This window comes from Myxine glutinosa, chromosome 7 (assembly GCF_964187855.1).
Source record: "Myxine glutinosa chromosome 7, kmMyxGlut1.1, whole genome shotgun sequence".
Classification (NCBI taxonomy): domain Eukaryota; kingdom Metazoa; phylum Chordata; class Myxini; order Myxiniformes; family Myxinidae; genus Myxine; species Myxine glutinosa.
Genome location: NC_136267.1, coordinates 62,610,447 through 62,629,873, shown reverse-complemented (window position 1 = coordinate 62,629,873; position 19,427 = coordinate 62,610,447). Strand labels below are relative to the sequence as shown.

The 19,427-nt window shown below is 46.3% G+C and overlaps 1 protein-coding gene across 3 annotated transcripts in view; it reads left to right on the top strand.

Moving 5' to 3' along the window:
* Positions 1 to 19,427, top strand: part of LOC137431290 (5'-AMP-activated protein kinase subunit gamma-2) — a 166,775-nt gene that overhangs the window by 18,148 nt on the left and 129,200 nt on the right. For all 3 annotated transcript variants that reach the window (XM_068122453.2, XM_068122455.2, XM_068122454.2), the window contains one exon: positions 4,596 to 4,774. In XM_068122453.2, the coding sequence (XP_067978554.2) occupies positions 4,596 to 4,774 (179 nt within the window). The remainder of the gene's footprint in view (positions 1 to 4,595; positions 4,775 to 19,427) is intronic.

The following is a 19,427-nucleotide window of genomic DNA, read 5'->3' as shown; positions in this document are numbered from 1 at the left end:
CTTTGATTGTGAATCAAAGAGAGCGTTACTTTGATTGTGAATCAAAGAGAGCGTTACTTTGATTGTGAATCAAAGAGAGCGTTACTTTGATTGTGAATCAAAGAGAGCGTTACTTTGATTGTGAATCGAAGAGAGCGTTACTTTGATTGTGAATCAAAGAGAGCGTTACTTTGATTGTGAATCAAAGAGAGCATTGCCCTGATCGGGAATGCAAGTGAGCGTTGCCCTGATCGGGAATCCAAGTGAGTGTTGCCCTGATCGGGAATCCAAGTGAGTGTTGCCCTGATCGGGAATCCAAGTGAGTGTTGCCCTGATCGGGAATCCAAGTGAGTGTTGCCCTGATCAGGAATCCAAGTGAGTGTTGCCCTGATCGGGAATCCAAGTGAGTGTTGCCCTGATCGGGAATCCAAGTGAGTGTTGCCCTGATCGGGAATCCAAGTGAGTGTTGCCCTGATCGGGAATCCAAGTGAGTGTTGCCCTGATCGGGAATCCAAGTGAGTGTTGCCCTGATCGGGAATCCAAGTGAGTGTTGCCCTGATCGGGAATCCAAGTGAGTGTTGCCCTGATCGGGAATCCAAGTGAGTGTTGCCCTGATCGGGAATCCAAGTGAGTGTTGCCCTGATCGGGAATCCAAGTGAGTGTTGCCCTGATCGGGAATCCAAGTGAGTGTTGCCCTGATCGGGAATCCAAGTGAGTGTTGCCCTGATCGGGAATCCAAGTGAGTGTTGCCCTGATCGGGAATCCAAGTGAGTGTTGCCCTGATCGGGAATCCAAGTGAGTGTTGCCCTGATCGGGAATCCAAGTGAGTGTTAACCTGATCGGGAATCCAAGTGAGTGTTAACCTGATCGGGAATCCAAGTGAGTGTTACCCTGATCGGGAATCCAAGTGAGTGTTACCCTGATCGGGAATCCAAGTGAGTGTTACCCTGATCGGGAATCCAAGTGAGTGTTACCCTGATCGGGAATCCAAGTGAGTGTTACCCTGATCGGGAATCCAAGTGAGTGTTACCCTGATCGGGAATCCAAGTGAGTGTTACCCTGATCGGGAATCCAAGTGAGTGTTACCCTGATCGGGAATCCAAGTGAGTGTTGCCCTGATCGGGAATCCAAGTGAGTGTTGCCCTGATCGGGAATCCAAGTGAGTGTTACCCTGATCGGGAATCCAAGTGAGTGTTACCCTGATCGGGAATCCAAGTGAGTGTTACCCTGATCGGGAATCCAAGTGAGTGTTACCCTGATCGGGAATCCAAGTGAGTGTTACCCTGATCGGGAATCCAAGTGAGTGTTACCCTGATCGGGAATCCAAGTTGGAGAATGTCTCTCCTGATATTGACCCAATGAGCCTTGCATGGTTGATTGTATGAAACTTTTTTTAGAGCCTTTGCATCTGTCTTTCCCCTAAATTTATCGAGCAAGAGGAAATTATGCTGCTTTTAACAAAAGGTTCTGCTTGCACAACTGATACATCCTCACCCCCATTCAATAAAGAGGTTTACTAACATGGTCACTGCACCATCAACATGGATGTATTTGGCTGAGTTTCAAGTTTGAGTGAGATCAGTTGAGAATGACAGTGATTGGGTTGGTATTGTGTGTTTACTGATACTGAGCCATTTCCTGGATGATTAATGAGAGGAAGTTAAAAATAATCGATTGCACAGAACAGGATATCTTGTGGCTAAGAATAATTTGACGTGTTTTGTTGTTGTTGGTTACGTTGAGTGATGTTCATGTTTGTTTGATTATTTACTTATGTGGACCCTAAATGTTGGAAGTATGTTTGAGATAAAGTCAAATATTGAAAGGCACCCTCTCTCCATTCTCCACCATTCTAAACCTACACTATTTGAGTAACTACCTTGCTCTGCACATGCACTTGCACATGCACATGCACATGCACTTGCACATGCACTTGCACACTTATACCATTGATAGATCTTAAAAATAAAATTAAAAAAAATTCGGCAAAACAAGTTTGTTTGGCTTTTGCTAAGCACTTGTTTGGCAGAAACTGCCTTTCACTGGGCCTTCCTTTCATTGTTTTCTGTCGGCCCTCCTGGTGCTTTAAGGGCCTGGCACTATGGAGCACGAAGGCGGTAGTCTTCCGTATGGTGTCTGTGCCATGTAGGTCAAACATATAAACAATTGCCCTCAGAGGCATGGTGTGCAAGGGGAAGGGCATCTGGCTGGGATTTCCACGTCCCCAAAGAGCCTCCAATTTGCACAAGATTGGTCTTGAGCTGGTAAGACTGCAGAGGAGGGTTTTGTTGCAAGTAAGCACATGACTACCTCTTGTGTTTCTAACCTATGTTTCTGTTTCTATGTTTTTCTGTTTCTATGTTATGTTTCTATGTTTCTAAAGGCTTTCTAACCAATTTTTTTTTCCAAGCCAAAAACAAACAATCTTTTTTGGAATAACACTTGTTCAAAAGAGCAACAATGATTGTGGTATACTAGTGTTCACGTTTCACCTAAGAATACTTTGTTGTTTTTTTATTATTATTGTTATACTACACACTTTACCTTAAGCGGTACGATGATTACTACTACCATATTATTATTGACCAGGTCAGTCAAATAACAGTGTGTAGTTGTACATTTGAACCATAGTTCAAAGTAAACCTTTTTTTGTGTCTGCCCTGGCTCACCTTTGTCTGTTGCATCTTGTTTTTGCAAGGCTACTGCAGGGCTGAGCAAGATATTTTAAGGTCTTGTTCAGCCCTGAAGTAGAAATTCCTGAAATTTTTTAAAAATATGACATTGACAAGGTCTTTATGGGCAAAATTTCCACCACTTCGTTTTCAACAAATATAAGATGCATAGCCACAAACTATTTGTCTTTCTTTAGACCCAGCCGTTCCAATAACTATTCGATCGATCGTGTTTCATTCGGGACTTTACGAGAGTTTTGTGGGAATTTCTCATCGCACCGCATTACACCGTACATAATGAACACTGTGAAATGATATCTGACTCGCAAGTTTTTTAAATTTTTTATTAATACCTCTTGTTTGCTTTTCTGGCAGAAATTAACATGTCAAACATTCTCCAAAAGTGAGTTTTGTAAGCATGGAAATCCAGTTTGTTTGAGGAAATGTCAGGATTGTTGGCCTCGAATGGATGGGAGAGAGTTTATCGGTCTGTGTCAGTTGGTGTGAGTTCTCACGCAGATCTTCTTTAATATGGATCGTTCATTCTCAGATCTACTGCAATCTATATACTCCAGCAAGGCTCTCCATTGTTAAATGCTCACTCTGCTTTCGTATGCATTTGTGTTGAATAAAAAAGGATTTTATTTTCTTTGGGGGAGAGCAGGAGTGGGATGTTTATTCTATTATTTTTTTGGGAGGGAGTCTTCAGATGAGTATTCGGTCGGTATGAGGTAAAAGCAACCATTTCTTCAAATTTATGCTGACAATTCTGTGATCTAATCTATGAAGCATTTATGCCTTTTAAAGGGCTCCATCTGCAGTTTTTGGCAAGTTAAATGAGGAGGGAGGAGGATGGGAAAGGATTTGAATAGAGAAAATGCATGGGAATGTGGGGGGGGGGGGGGGGGAGGGAGGTGGGGGGGGGAGGGAGAAGGGGGGGGGGAGGGGGAGAAGGGAGGGGGGGAGGTAGATGACCTTTGTGGTCAAATATTGGAATTTAACAAGCAAAGCATCCTGATATTAAACGTGGAATCATCCTCGGACTGTGTGTGTGTGTGTGTGTGTGTGTGTGTGTGTGTGTGTGTGTGTGTGTGTGTGTGTGTGTGTGTGTGTGTGTGTGTGTGTGTGTGTGTGTGTGTGTGTGTGTGTGTGTGTGTACGCGTGTACGCGTGTACGCGTGTACGCGTGTACGCGTGCTTTAATGCTCAAATGAAATGGTTTTTCATTTGTCAAAATTGCCATTTATTTTCTGCATAGCTTGAGGTGCAGGTCTGAGCACAGTTGTAGAAGCTTCTCTGGAGGTGTTTCTATGAAAGTCCATCTATGAAATGCTCGGCACCCATTTCCTCCTCCCACTGTATCTGCAGTTTTTGTATCATGTATCATGGGTGCCATTGTATCATAGGTGCCGTGGTGGGGAGGATCTATGTATTGGGGTTTACCATTTTACCATGCTAGCCAAGACTAGGGGAATAATGGTACTTGTGGTAAGTGGATGGAATACATGATGTTAGATGGCTGTCATGGGCATTTTCCCTGATATCTAGCTTACACATAAGCTCAAGTGTAGTTTTAACAATCCTCCTACTTGGTGCTTGTGCATCTCACTCAGGAAGGGGGAATTGCTTTGTGCTTTCTGGAATGTGAATCGCACCATTGCATTTGTTGCTATTGCCAACTGTTCAGCACGCTGCGCCAACTTGCTCTTTTTTGCAATAGCTGACGTAGTCTCATAGTCGATGATGTTTGGATCAATTTTGAGCAATTTTTTTTATGCTATAGATGGGAGGTGGAATGCTGCTAATGTTCACCCTTATGGAGCTCGTTTACAATACCATGCTGTGCCAAGCGATTGATTGCCTCATGTTGGTTTCCAGGTATTTGTGTTTATTACATTTCTTTGACTCCTACTTTCCTTGCAATCCTCCAAACCATCCCTACCAGCCTCAGGTCCACCAACAGTGCCACCCAAATCACATAGTCTCATCTCCACCTTTCCGCTTGAGAGCTATGCACGGGAGCCGGAGCGAATGGGTCGACCACGTCGCCACTCGACCGTCGAACCATGCCAACGGACCTACTATACTTGTCGCACACTCGATGGTGGCTTTTCTCACACTCTGGTGCGGGCTTTCCCTCCACTCTTATCCACAGCTTTCACATCTCGCATTTCTCGCACTCTTATCTACCTACCAATAACCCCGTTTGCATAGCCACCTGTACAGCCAGGTGGCCAATCAGAGGTTGTTTATTTACTTGTATAATTGCTTCATGTGAACAAGGGGTTTAATTAAGATTACTTATTGATTGGCAATCAGTTTTTACCGATATATTATGAGGCAATCTATGACATTTGCATGAATCTTCTGATGTATTTTGTAGCTGTGGCAGAAATCGTCCACTTTTTAGGTAGGATGTTCTTGGCTCTGAATTATGTAGTTCCAACCTTCCCCCCCCAACCTCTTCCCCCTTTCCTCACCTATCCCCTCTCCAACCCAAAAATAAAAATCATGGGAAATATTTAAATCAAGAAATTGTCTCCTGTATAATTTACAGTATTTTCACTTTACCATCTTGCAAAAACTTGCAAAAATAATCTCTTCCTCTCATCATTGTCGTCATTGTTCACCATTGTCCTTTTTTTCTGCGAAGGAGTGTGGCTGCCTCGCATCCCCACCATGCCGCCTCCCACACCCAATTCTAAATACTTTTCTTGTTTTCTCTCTGTTTTTCTGTGTCTACAGAGAGGTGAAGTCTTGCCAATTGTTTTTGAAAGGTTCACTTGGCTGCTTCTGAAAGAGTATTTGAGGGTAGAGGACGAACAGCTGACCGAAACCCAAATCCTATCCAATTTAAGTTCCCAAAATCCCAAAAGCCCGGGAGCTTCAAAGCTGCAGCTGACTCCATCGCCGTGTTCGTAGAAAGGGGTCACCAATTGTGGGAGCTGTGCTCGAACGATAAAGCCAGACAAAATGGACGACACAGGAACGAAATTTCACCGAGCTATTTATTTAGCTCAAAACCAAAGAACTCAAAAGCACATTGAATCCGCCCATCGAACGGGCGGCAATTTATAACGCAAACTCAACACACAAAAGCCACGCCTCTCAGGCGGGGCATGGTATGCAAAAGAGGTAAGTCACGCCTCTCGACGGGGCGTGGTATGCAAGGCAAGTGTTCGCCCGAGAGGGCAAGTCTGGACACGCCCGGGCGAGTCCGGACACGTGACCGCTCACCGGTTGCGTCATCGGCCGGTGCACGGTAATTGTGTCATGCTTCCGGTAACCGCTACATGCGCCCCCCCCAGAATTAACCTGCACTGGGAGAGTCAGTTTGAGGGGGGTCCTGATGACCCGGCCGAAACGACCCCTGGCGATTCGTGTGGGGGTGGTAGGCGGCGTGGCGGTGGATGGTCGGGCGGGGGGCTTGGTTGACGGGGGACGGCCCCGTCGTGAAGGAAGGGCCAACCGTGGAGGTTGGTCGAGGTCCAAATGGGCCGGCTTGAGGCGGTCCACGGAGATGCGGTCCGGCTTGCCGCCGATGTCGATGATGAATGACTTGTCGTCCCTCTGCAGGACCCGGAAAGGCCCATCGTACGGCGGCCGGAGCGATCCCTGGTGTGCGTCGTGCCGGATAAAAACGTACTCCGCAGTGCGAAGTGCTGGGGGGACGTGGGGTTGGGGGCAGCCGTGGTGGGACGTGGGCACGGGGGCAAATCTCCTGGTGGCCTCCTGGAGGTCCGAGCGTTGGCGAGCCGCGGACCAGGGGGCGGTGGCGTCAGGGATGAATTCGCCCGGCACGCGCAGTGGCTGGCCATAGACCAGCTCGGCGGTGGAAGCCTGGAGATCCTATTTAGGGGCCGTTCAGAGGCCCAATAGGACCCACGGGAGCCTGTCGGCCCAACCGTCGTCCTGGAGGCTGGCTCTGAGAGCGGCCTTCATCGAGCGGTGGAACCGCTCGCACAAGCCGTTGGCTTGGGGGTGGTAGGCCGTGGTGCGGTGAAGCTTGACCCCCAAGGCCTGGGCGACCGCGCCCCAAAGCTCGGAGGTGAATTGCGGGCCTCTGTTGGAGGAGATGTCCGAGGGCGCGCCGAAACGGGCAATCCAAGTGCCAATGAAGGCCTGCGCCACGTCGGCGGATGTTGATGCCAGCGGGATGGCCTCCGGCCAGCTGGTGGTCCTGTCCACCATCATGAGGAGGTGGGTGAAGCCCCGCGAGGAGGGAAGGGGTCCCACCAGGTCCACATTGACGTGGTCGAAGCGCCGCGCGGGCACGTCAAATGGTGCCAATGGGGCCTGGGTGTGCCGGTGGACCTTCGCGCGCTGGCAGGCGACACAGGCATTGGCCCAGTCGCGGACGTCCTTACGGAGCCCGTGCCAGACGAACTTTGCTGCCACGAGCTTCTATGATGCTTTCCGGCCCGGGTGGGAAAGGCCGTGGAGGGCGTCAAAAATGTGCCGCTGCCATCCGGTGGGCACGATGGGGCAAGGTTGGCCCAGGGAAACGTCGCACAGGAGAACCGTGCCTGTGTCCTCGAAGGGGACGTCGGCCAACCGCAGGCCTGTGTCTGCTGTCTGGAGGGCTTGCACCATGGGGTCGGCGGTCTGGTCGGCTGCCATGCGGGCGAAGTCCACACCCAGGTGGACGGCGTTCGCGCCGGACAGGGAGAGGCAATCGGCCACAGCATTGTCCTTGCCCGCAACGTGCCGGATGTCCGTCGTAAATTCGGACACGGCGGAGAGGTGGCGCTGCTGGCGGGCCAACCACGGCTCTGTAACCTTGGCCATGGCGAAGACAAGGGGTTTGTGGTCCACAAACGCCGTGAACGGGCGGCCCTCCAAAAGATGGCGGAAGTGGCGAACGGCCAGGTAAAGGCCGAGGAGCTCGCAGTCGAAAGCACTATACTTGCGCTTGTTAGGGCCAAGCTGCCGGCTGAAGAAGGCCAGCGGTTGCCAAGCTCCGTTCACCCTCTGTTCATGCACGGCGCCCACCGCATAGTCAGAAGCGTCCGTGGTGAGGCTGATGGGTGCGCCAGCTTGGTCGCGTTGGCGAGGACCAGCTTACCGCCCGTGAACGCCGCATCCATCTCTGTGGTCCAGGCGACGACGTGCTTGGCTGGCTTGCCCCGGAGGGCTTCGTACAGGGGGCGCATGAGTTGGGCGCCACGAGGCACGAACCGGTGGTAGAAATTTACCATCCCCAAAAATTCCTGTAGGGCCTTGATGGAGCGAGGACGCGGGAAACTTGTGACTGCCTCCACCTTGGTAGGCAGCGGGACGGCCCCGTGCTTCGTGATGCGGTGCCCCAGGAAGTCGACGGCCGTTACGCCAAACTGGCATTTCGCCGGGTTGATGATGAGGCCGTGCTGGCTGAGGCGCTCAAAAAGCGTGTGCAGGTGGACGAGGTGCTCCGCCCGGGAAGTGCTGGCAATGAGAATGTCATCCAGGTAGACGAACAGAAAGGTGAGATCGCGCAGCACACTGTCCATCAGCCGCTGATAGGCCTGGGCTGCGTTCTTAAGGCCGAACGGCATTCAGAGGAACTCAAAGAGGCCAAAAGGTGTAATTACAGCCGTCTTCGGAACGTCGGCCGGCCGGACAGGTACCTGGTGGTAGCCCCGAATGAGGTCGACCTTGGAGAAGATCACCCGCCCCGCCAAACGGGCGGAAAAGTCCTGTATGTGTGGTATCGGGTACCGGTCGGGGGTGGTGGCGTCGTTGAGGCGGCTGTAATCGCCGCATGGTCACCATCTGCCACACGTTTTGGGCACGATGTGCAGGGGCGAGGCCCACGCGCTATTCGAGCGCCACACAATTCCCAATCGCTCCAGCGCCTCAAATTCCGCCTTCGCTATGGCGAGTTTGGCCGAGTCGAGGCAGCGAGCCCTGGCGTAGACCGGTGGACCTGTGGTCGGGATGTGGTGTTCGACGCCGTGCTTGACGGCGATGACCGAAAACGTCGGCTGCATGAAGGCGGGAAACTCGGCGAGTAGGCGGGTGAAATCGTCCACGGCCGGGAGTGCGCAGGTTAGCTTGGTCGGAGCGGAGCCGCTCAATGAGCAAGCGAGCGAGCTGAAGGTCTCCGCGTTGATGAGCCGACGCCGTTTGACGTCGACCAAAAGCCCATGCTCGCAAAGAAAATCTGCACCCAGCAAGGCCATGGGTACGTTCGCCGTGATGAAGTACCACGTGAAGCGCTGGCCCCCGAAGCAGAATGCGACGCTGCGCTAACCGAAGGTGCGGATGGAGGAACCGTTTGCGGCGACCAAAGCGGGGCCGCAAAGCGCGGCCTGTTTGTCCTCCACCGAGGTGGGTATCACGCTCAGCTGAGTGCCGGTGTCACACAAAAAACGCCGCCTGGACTCAGTGTCCGTGATAAACAGAAGGCTGCTTGAATGGCTGACGCTCATGGCAGGCAGCGAGTGCCGGCCTGGTCGTTTCCCGACCCGCCAAAAGTGCACGGTGGGCGGCACGTTCTGGCCTTCTGCCCGAACCTAACATGGTAATAGCACATGGTCCGCTCTGGTGGAGGCTCTGGCGGTCGCGTCGGGTTCGGTCGACGGGGCGTCGCGGCGGCCGCTGCCGCCAGTGGCGCTGACTCGGCCGGTGGAGGCACCGGTCGTGGCGCGGGCATTGCCTCGGTCGGCCCAGGGTCCCAGGCGGCAGCTCCGACGTGTCGCCTGGCCGAGCAAAATTTATCGGCCTCCTTGGCCAGGGCGCGAGGGTCCGTGATGGGCGAGCTCGCCAAAGCTAACAGTACCTGCCCGGGTAGCCGCTGGAGGAACAGCTCGCGGAAGAGGAAGTCTAGGCTGTGGTCACCGAGAAGAGCAAGCAAGTGGTCCATGCTTTCGGACAGACGGGCCTCGCCCAGCTCCTGGAGGTGTAGTAGTTGTCGTGCGCGTTCGGTCTCCGTGAGTCCAAACGCACCGAGGAGTAGGCCTTTGAGCACGCCGTATTTGTCGGCGTCCGGCGGGTGCTGGAGGAAGCTCAGAACCCGGGCAGCGGAGGAGGCGGTGAGCGCAGAGACCACATGGTGGTAGCGTGTCGTGTCCTTCATAATGTTCCACAGGGCGAAGAGAGAATCCGCTTGAGCAAACCAAATGGCCGCGTGAGATTCCCAAAAGCCCGGGAGCTTCAAAGCTACAGCTGACTCCATCGCCGTGTTCGTAGAAAGGGGTCACCAATTGTGGGAGCTGTGCTCGCACGATAAAGCCAGACAAAATGGACAACACAGGAACGAAGTTTCACTGAGCTATTTATTTAGCTCAAAACCAAAGAACTCAAAAGCACACTGAATCCGCCCATCGAACGGGTGGCAATTTATAACGCAAACTCAACACACAAAAGCCACGCCTCTCAGGCGGGGTGTGGTATGCAAAAGAGGTAAGTCACGCCTCTTGACGGGGCGTGGTATGCAAGGCAAGTGTTCGCCCGAGAGGGAAAGTCTGGACACGCCCGGGCGAGTCCGGACACGTGACCGCTCGTCGGTTGCGTCATAGGCCGGTGCACGGTAATTGTGTCATGCTTCCGGTAACCGCTACACTACTGAAGACTATCTTTGTAAATTTGGGTTCTTCCTGATTGCTCCCATACTGTATTTGGTCCTTCATTTGTTTATGGTTGAAAAAACAGTCATAAAGTTACCCCCCAAACAACTCCCTGGCAACACCCTCCACCTATCCCTGCCCCATTCTCCATCAAGCACCCTGCATCCTTGTCTCGTTTTTTAAGTCTCCTTTCACACCCTCCGAGTCTGGCAGGATGTTGCAGAGGTTGTGCACTTAGATTTGCACTGTTTAGTCTGGGTTTGAATACTGACCTGACTACATCCTCCTGGATTGATGCTTCACAGGCAGGGTGTTGCACCATCTAGTGTTCTGTCCTTCAGATAGACGGTAAGCCGGGTGTCTTGTCTGTTCTTTGCATGAACTCGAATTTACAGTTGCTCAAACCTCCTGTTGGCTGAGAATGGCTAGGACATCGCCACAGACTGCCTTTGTGCCCATAGTATTTGGAAGGTCTGCCTTGTAGATGTTGAAGAGAACAACAGCATGGACGGATCCTTGAGGAATGCCATTCTTCTGAAGCCTGTTTGTTGTGGTAGTAGTGCCTCTTTAAGTACCGAGGAGGATATTCTCTAGAAGTTTCAACTGAACGGGAAGTAGTGATATGGGCTGAGACCTTTTGCAGACTGTGTTTTCTTCGCCATACTTGTGTATGGTGACAAAATTGTTTTATTCCATGCATTGGAGATCGTGTGGAGAAAGTGTTACATGAATTATCTTAGTCATTGTACAAGTTAACATCTGGCATTGATTAGTTACTCTGAGTATATATTATTTGGGTTCAGAACCCTTCTTGTCTTAAGACACTTCAGTGTGGCGAGTCGTTCCTGGATGCTGTTTTCACTGATGTAACTATGATGCGACAGTAGAGATCTTCTTGTGTTTGCCTCATTGTTGACCTGTATGGAGGACTTTGTCTTGGTTGGGGTACTTACCATTGTTGGTAAATATGTGGGCAATGGCATCTGGAGTAACTATTCAAGGTTCACATTTGGCCGAATGGCCAGTGATGCGGTTGATTGTGTACCATGCCTTGTGGCTCAAACGTGTGAAGTTGATATCTGCAACATTTCCCTCCATCTTGGTCTGCGTGCATTGGTGGACTATAATGTATCAGACTGATATACGTGAATCCATTTAAACAATTTATACGAGTTTATAAAAGCTTGTGTTAATAATTTTGAAATTATGAAATGCTAGCAGATAACTCACTTCCACTGAGCTGTTGTAATGGAATTCGTTCCCAATAGTGTTGAATATTGAGGGAGTTTGCTTGGAATGTCCTTTGACAGCATAATGCTCAATAACTGTTAAGACTGCTAATGTTTATCGGTTAAGTAAATGGAAGAAAAGGTAGTCATGTGCTGGTAAGAATTGACTGAATAGTTTTTGTTTTTTGTTTTGTTTATAATGCCAGGAACCAACTTTCGTAAAACATGGGTGATTAAGGTTGTGGTCAGGTTTCATCAGAATTGCGTGTAGTTAATGAGAAGAGAGTAAACCGATTTTGGGGGCCAACCCCCCTCCCCCTCCATAGACTCCTAAAGGTGCAGATTTTTAAAATATGCTGTGAACAAACTGTGGTGGTACATCACGGGTGGTGAAGGTTGTGGTGAAATAGTGCGTGTAGTTTCAGAGAAGAAAACAAATATCTATTTTGGGGGTCAATCCTGGAACCACTGACCCCCCCCCCCCCCCCCCCCGCGCTCCCCTCCCCCGTAGAGCCCCAAAGGGGCAGATTTATTTTTAATGCTGTGAATATACTTTGGTACATCACAGCCGGTGAAGGTTGTGGTGAAATTTCATCAAAATCGTGTGTAGTTTCAGAGGAAAAAGAAAATTCCTATTTTGGAGGGTCAAACCTGGAACCACTTTGACCCTTGGTAGACCCCCTTAGACCCCGATTATTATTCTTATTATTATTATTATTTTTTTTTTAATTTTTTTTTTTTTAATTGCCGTGAACAAACTTTAGTCAACACAACAAATATCATTTGTGCCAAACTGTCGCAATCCCATCGGCGGTTTCAAGTGTTTACGGACTGACTGACGGATGGATGGACAGACGGACTGACGACGCACCATCGCATAAGCTCCCCTGAATTTCGTTCCAGGTGAACTAAAAATCTGGCAGTGAGGGGTCTACTGGGGGGTTGCTCCCCCAAAATAGGCATTTTCTCTTTTCTCTGAAACTATACACAATTTCAATGAAACTTCACCACAACCTTCATCATCCATGATGTACCAATGTTTGTTCAAGGCATTAGAAAAATTGGGGTCTGAGGAGGTACACGAGATGGGAGGGGTGGTTGGTCGGGGTTGCCCCCCAAAATCGTTTTTTTTTGTTTTTTTTGTTTAAAGTCTTATGATTTTAATCTTATGAAGTCTTATGATTATGTTAGATTATAATGCTGCCCTGTCTTCTAGAAACCATGCATATTGATTTACAACACCTTTAGTCAATGTAGTATACTGTTTATTCTACCAGGTGAGCGCCGGGTTATTGCCCCTATGTTTTTTATTTGATATCTGATGTACCATACTCATTACAGGGTGCCGGTGCTGCCAAAGCAGATTCCTGGGCAAGGGTTATACTCTGAGCCGTCTTAACACATGGGCACGCTGGGCAGTTGCACAGGGCCCCATTATTTTAGGGGCCCCGTGAATAGAGCGCGATGCAAACAAACGTGAACGAAAGTGAAGTGTACATTTTACTAGATATGATGGATCAGCAGAAAGGATACTTCTGCGCAAAAGTGAAAAATTCAAAGTGGAAACATTCCTCTCTACTCTGGACTCTTTAAATTCTGACCTGACAAAACGTGCAGTAGCCTACGAATGGATTGGAAATCTGTTTTCTTTCTTCGGTCAATTGAAAACAATTGATTCTGATGAGCTGAACAAAAAGTGTGAAAAATTGGCTAATGTGTACCATGAAGACCTTGATTATGGTGAACTTCTAAATGAATGCAAGCAGCTCCATCACTCCATGGTCCACGATTAAGAATGTGAGACTCTCCCTGTGGTGTACAGCAGGCTAATTTCAGATAACTTGAAATCCGTGTTTCCCAATGTTTAAATCGCACTCGGAGTGTTCATGTGCATGATGGTGACCAACTGTATGGGGAAACGCTCATTTTCAAGATTGAAACTAACAAAGAATCAGCTTCACAGCACCAATGGGGCAAAGCGTTTGAACTGGCTTTCACTCGTGTGCATGGAAAATGACATCCTGAACAACGTTAACTTCCAACCAATTATAAAACGATTCTCTGCAAAGAAATGTCGCAAACGTTTGTGTTTAATTATTGCTAATTCTTATATGTTTAATTTTACTGAAAGTTTTAGGTTTCATTTCAGTGGGTGGGTGGGTAGGGGCCCCAAAACAAAATTGCTTTGCCCAAGGCCTACAATGCTGTTTAGATGGCCCTGGTTATACTGGGTGGTTTGCTTTTACCTTGCCAGCAGTAGTTCGGCCAGGAATTTGTAATTTGTTCAGGGTGCTGCTGATCGCCCACTCTTTGTGAAGAACACTGTGGGGATCTTTAATGTCCGCCAACTATTGTCGATAATCTGTGCTGTATTCCAATATTCAGTGGTTCAAGTATTTCCAAATCATTCTTAGTATTGAAAGCATCCGGTGATTGTCTGCAATACATACAAAACCCATGTCTGTTATACAGATTTACAGAATGGAATAAAAACTTTCCAAATAATTAACGTACGTGTGTTGTGTGTGTGGTTGTGTGTGTGGTTGTGTGTGTGACAAGGACGAATCGATTCGATTTTGGTGAAGATCTGAATATGGATTCGGATATGAGAATTATTTAATTTTTAAGTGATTGTTCACCATTGAGAGATTGGGCTTAAACCAACATATAGCAGGATATCTCAAAAAGTTAAGGACGGATTTGGACGAAACCTGGTGAACAGGTAGTATGTGTGATAAGGAAGAACAGATTCAATTTTGGTGAAGATCTGAATATGGATTGGGATACGGTAATTATTTAATTTTTAATTGACTCCACCATTGAGTGATCGTCCTTAAACCAACATATAGGAGGATATCTCAAAAAGTTATGCACAGATTTGGACGAAACTTGATGGAGAGGTTATGTGTGTGAAAAGAACAAATATATTCGATTTTGGTGAAGATCTGAATATGGATTCGGATATGAGAATTATTTAATTTTCAAGTGATTCTTCACCATTGAGGGATCGTCCTTCAACCAACATATAGGAGGCTATCTCAAAAGGTTATGGATGGATTTGGACAAAACTTGTTGGACAGGATGGGTGTGTGACAAGGAAGTATCGATTCGATTTTGGTGAAGATCCGGATCCGGATCCGGCTAGTTTTCATTTTTTAAGTAATTCTTCACCATTGAGAGATCGTCCTTAAACCAACAAAAAAGGAGGATATCTCAAAAAGTTATGGACAGATTTGGACGAAACATGGTGGAGAGGTTATGTGTGTGAAAAGAACAAATATATTCGATTTTCGTGAAGATCTGAAAATGGATTCGGATGTGAGAATTATTTAATTTTTCAGTGATTCTTCACCAATGAGAGATTGGGCTTAAACCAACATATAGCAGGATATCTCAAAAAGTTATGGACATATTTGGACTAAACTTGGTGTACAGGTTATGTGTGTGAAAATAACAAATATATTCGATTTTGGTGAAGATCTGAATATGGATTCGGATATGAGAATTATTTAATTTTTAAGTGATTGTTCACCATTGAGAGATTGAGAGATTGAGAGAAGAAGACAACAGGTTTTCTGATAAAACCATTTATGCATTAAACATTCCTCTGAGCAACCTTTCAACGCTTATTTGTGTCTTTAGCTCTGATTGCTACATGATATAACAGGATATGCATCAGTTATCCTTTTATAGACGTCGGTACATCAAACAAATCTGTCAAACCCACGGAGGTATATAATAAACCTGGAGAGCCAATGATGGCTGTCGGCTGAAGCTAGCGGAAGTTGCTTGGCGGCCATATTGGGAAGCCGATTGTGTCTGCGTCCGTGTTTGATCTCACAATCAGCTGATCTCACAATTTCTGATTCATTTTGGATGCTTACCGACTGTAAGGAGTCTTATTTGTGAACGCGCTGTTTCAAAATGCCACAGTGTGTTGCATTTGACTGCACAAATACCTCAGGGAAGGCCTCCACATGCACATTTCACAAATCAGTGACAAACCGCGATCGCGGGTGTTCTGCTTTTTCAGTTTTTGGCGTGGTCACGGTGGTGGGGCTAGGTAATTAAGTTTCAATGAAGTTTGAACACTGTGTTTGAATTTGATGATGTTAGACCACGCGCAGGGTGTGCAATACGACACAGATCTCAAATATAACTGTATTGTGTATTCACTAGGGCTATGTGAGTATGTCAGACTGATGTCTGATTGACTCATTCATTGATTCAGATTGAAGTATCGAGATTGACTCGTCAGCTCGTGATCATTGTCAAGTGATTTAATTTGTGATGAGCTTAACTTAATTGTCCAGTCTACTACTGTCAGGGTTTCCATGCCCTCCTGTGTCACTCGTGAGCAGAAAGAGCAAATGGGGGTTACTTGTGGAAGGTACGAAAGTCCGACACATGGCAAACATTAGCAGATGAAGTTGTATTTAACTATACATATGAAACTCAAAATATTATTTTGATATGGAGTCGTTTTGACTCGGATGTTTTGACTGCCCTCTGAGGTTTTGACCCGCAACCACATTTTGTGACCACAACGTATTTTGTTTCAAGGTTTCCAAAGGATAAGGACTTGTGCTCCCGATGGACATCTGCCCTGAGAAGGGAGTCCTTCTACCCCACCCCAGGCACCACAGTTCTGTGCAGTGATCACTTCAATGAGAGTGACTTCGACAGGACTGGTCAAACCGTCCGACTGAAGCCGAAGTACTCGAAGTACTCGATGCATGTCACATGCTTAAACTTGCAAGAAACTGTCTTGGATCCATGAAAATGATGGAGGATGGCAACAAAAAAGTCATCGCGTGGAAATACATCCAGGCACTCTTTGATCTGCAGAAGAGGGAAGGCTTGCGTCTGGGAAATAAGCTCTCCCGGAAACACATCGAGTGGAAGAGCAATGTCATGAAGGTGGACACAGCGCTCAGACATTGAGCACTAGTGTGGCAGATGCAATTCGGTTTTGCAGGGACACTTTGCAACTATCAGAATTTCAGGGCAGTGGGGCTACCTGCCAATACATTGAAACATTGGACAAACTGTTTGACATTCTAAATTCTCGCAATCCATTGGCACGAAACTACAAGGCACCACTCATGACATCACGAGAAGGACTTTTCCTGCCATTCCTGGATACTGCCTACAGTTACTTGTCCAACATCAAAAACATGAATGGTCAAGTTATGACCAATACGCGTTTGAAAACCCCCTTCATTGGTTTCATGATCTGCATAGAGAGTGTCACAATTTTGTATTTCACATATGTCAAACCTGCCTCATCTCCCCTGCGATACCTGCTTACGTACAAAATGAGCCAAGACCACATTGAACTTTTCTTTGGAGCGGTCCGCATTGCATGTGGAAGTGGGAATAACCCAACGGCCCGGCAGTTTGTTGCCGCATATAAGCGCCTCTTGATGCGACATGACATCAAGTCTGCAAGTGGGTTGCCCTTTGTCTGATATGGCGAGTTCACCAACACTTCATGTAAATATTTAAACTGTAAAAGATGTGTTGCATGAGATGTCTATATCTCCGCTCCATTATTCATGTAACAATTACCATGTCCTGTTGAACGTTCCATTGCAACATGTAAGTCTTGTATGTTATGAATAGCAAAAACTTCCGAAACCCAAGAATTGTGTGGGTTAACTACATGACAGCGTTTCATGTCATTTATGTGACTGGTTTCTAGCATCTCGGTAATAGAAACATACACATCTTAGTTACAATATAATGACTGAATTAAGTAACATCATATAACATGACAACAAATCAGATCTTTATATTGAGGAACATTATAGAACAAGCCAAAGAATGGCAAACGACGATGTACCTCAATTTTATAGATTTCTAGAAAGCTTTCGACTCCTTGCCCAGAGAAAGTCTGGGTCATAATGAAGAAATACAGCATACCTGGAAAATTAGTGAACCTTGTAAAAGCCCTTTACCAAGACTTTCAATGTGCGGTCGTCGACCAAGGTGAAACAACAGAATGGTTCAAGGTGAAGACAGGAGTTAAACAGGGGTGTAACATGTCAGGATTCTTATTCCTACTAGTGGATGATTGGGTCATGAGAAGGACGATAAAGAACACCGAGCGGTAATTTTGGGCACTTTTTTTTCAAACAAGCTCTAAACCATTGGATTCCCCAGGAAAAATGCGTCTAGAACCAACTTCAAACTTAATGAACACCATTTCCTTAAAGAACGGGATTCTGAGCCCGAATATCAGTTCAAATATTAGTATTCTATATTAATTAAATAGTCGGCGGTCCTAAAATTCGCTCCAGCTGCATCATCAGTGCGCCACGCGTTTGCTTTGACAGGCTTTGTTTACAAAACAATCGGCTTCCCAATATGGCCGCCAGACTATTTCCGGTGGCTTCACGGCGGCTAATGCTGCGAGGTGGCCAATTGGCTCTCCATATTATATACCTCCGTGGTCAAACCGAGTGAAGCCGCCATATTGAACACTGAAAATAACTCTGACGACGTCACACTGACGTAATCGACGAAATTATACAGAGTTCTCACTGTACCCATGTTCCAGTAATTTAATGTGTTTAACAAAACAAAAAGTATGACCATATCAATTACTATACTTGTTACTTGGATTTACTTACATACGTTAAAAATGTATAATTAAAAGTAAAAACCGAATCCAAATATGTGGCGGAGTGTATTTAGTTATTTAGTTTTAAAAGATTGCTTTTTTCCTAAATTTGTTCTGATTTCACTAGATTTCGACAATTATTTAGGCCAAGAGTTTCGAACGTGAAATACGCAATCGGATTTTGAATATCGGCTTTTAATAAGCCTGTACGATACATTATTCAATCTTGCCAGGAGCCAATCACATTGCAACTAGCCTCACACAGCCAATCAGCGTAATACGGAACAGACTTATGGACAGCCATCCTTGTCATATATATATATATATATATATATGGACATATATATATATGATATATATATATATATATATATATATATATATATATATATATATATATATATATATATATACATATATATATATATATATGTAAAAGTAATAAAGGTGGATAAACATTTCATTGAATACATTTTTTACAATGCATGAGTTGTATTAAAGCCAACTTTTCAAATTATAAGATAAATATTGAGTGAAAAGGAGTTTGACAAGTGGTCAAATTTGATTGTATTTTTCAAAAACCTTTTTTTTTGTTAATTATTTTTATCATTTATGTTCCGGAGGCTGCTTCGACATGTGGAGAGAGTAGACTTTTAATGCGAATGACCCACTGCCTCACATTAACTACCTCTGCCACATATCTGTTAATTGGAAGTGGTCAATGGGGCCATTGAAAAAGCTCAACTTCACATGAGAATGATTAATGCAATAAGTTAATGTGCCTAGATTAAACTATTATATTTATTATATTTACAGTTTATATGAGTGTGGATAACAATGCAAAAATAATACGAAAATCATTCATACAAATTGCAATTTTTACTGTATTCTGCATTCCATTCACCTGGGTTCATCATTGTGTTCATTGTTCATCATTGTGCTTTTTTTCTGCGAAGGAGTGTGGCCGCCTCGCATCCCCGCCATGCCGCCTCCCACGCCCAATTCTAAATACTTTTCTTGTTTTCTCTCTTTTTCTGTGTCTACATTGAGGTGAAGTCTTGCCAATTGTATGTGAAAGGTTTACTTGGCTGCTTCTCGATTCTGGCTTCTGATTCACTTGGCTGATTCTGGCTTGCCTCTATTTGATATACTAAGGCTACATATATACATATATACATATATTTGATATACTACATGAGATATACAGTATGCAAGGATACACACCATTAGTCAGCATTGCTGATTTTTCTGCTGTCTTGAATTCTACAATGAAAAACTAGGATTGGGGGAGGGGGAGGCAGGGGGAGGGAGGGAAAGGGAGGGTTTCTGAAGTGATTCATGAAAAGGTTTTTCAAGGTACACCCACCTAGGCACAG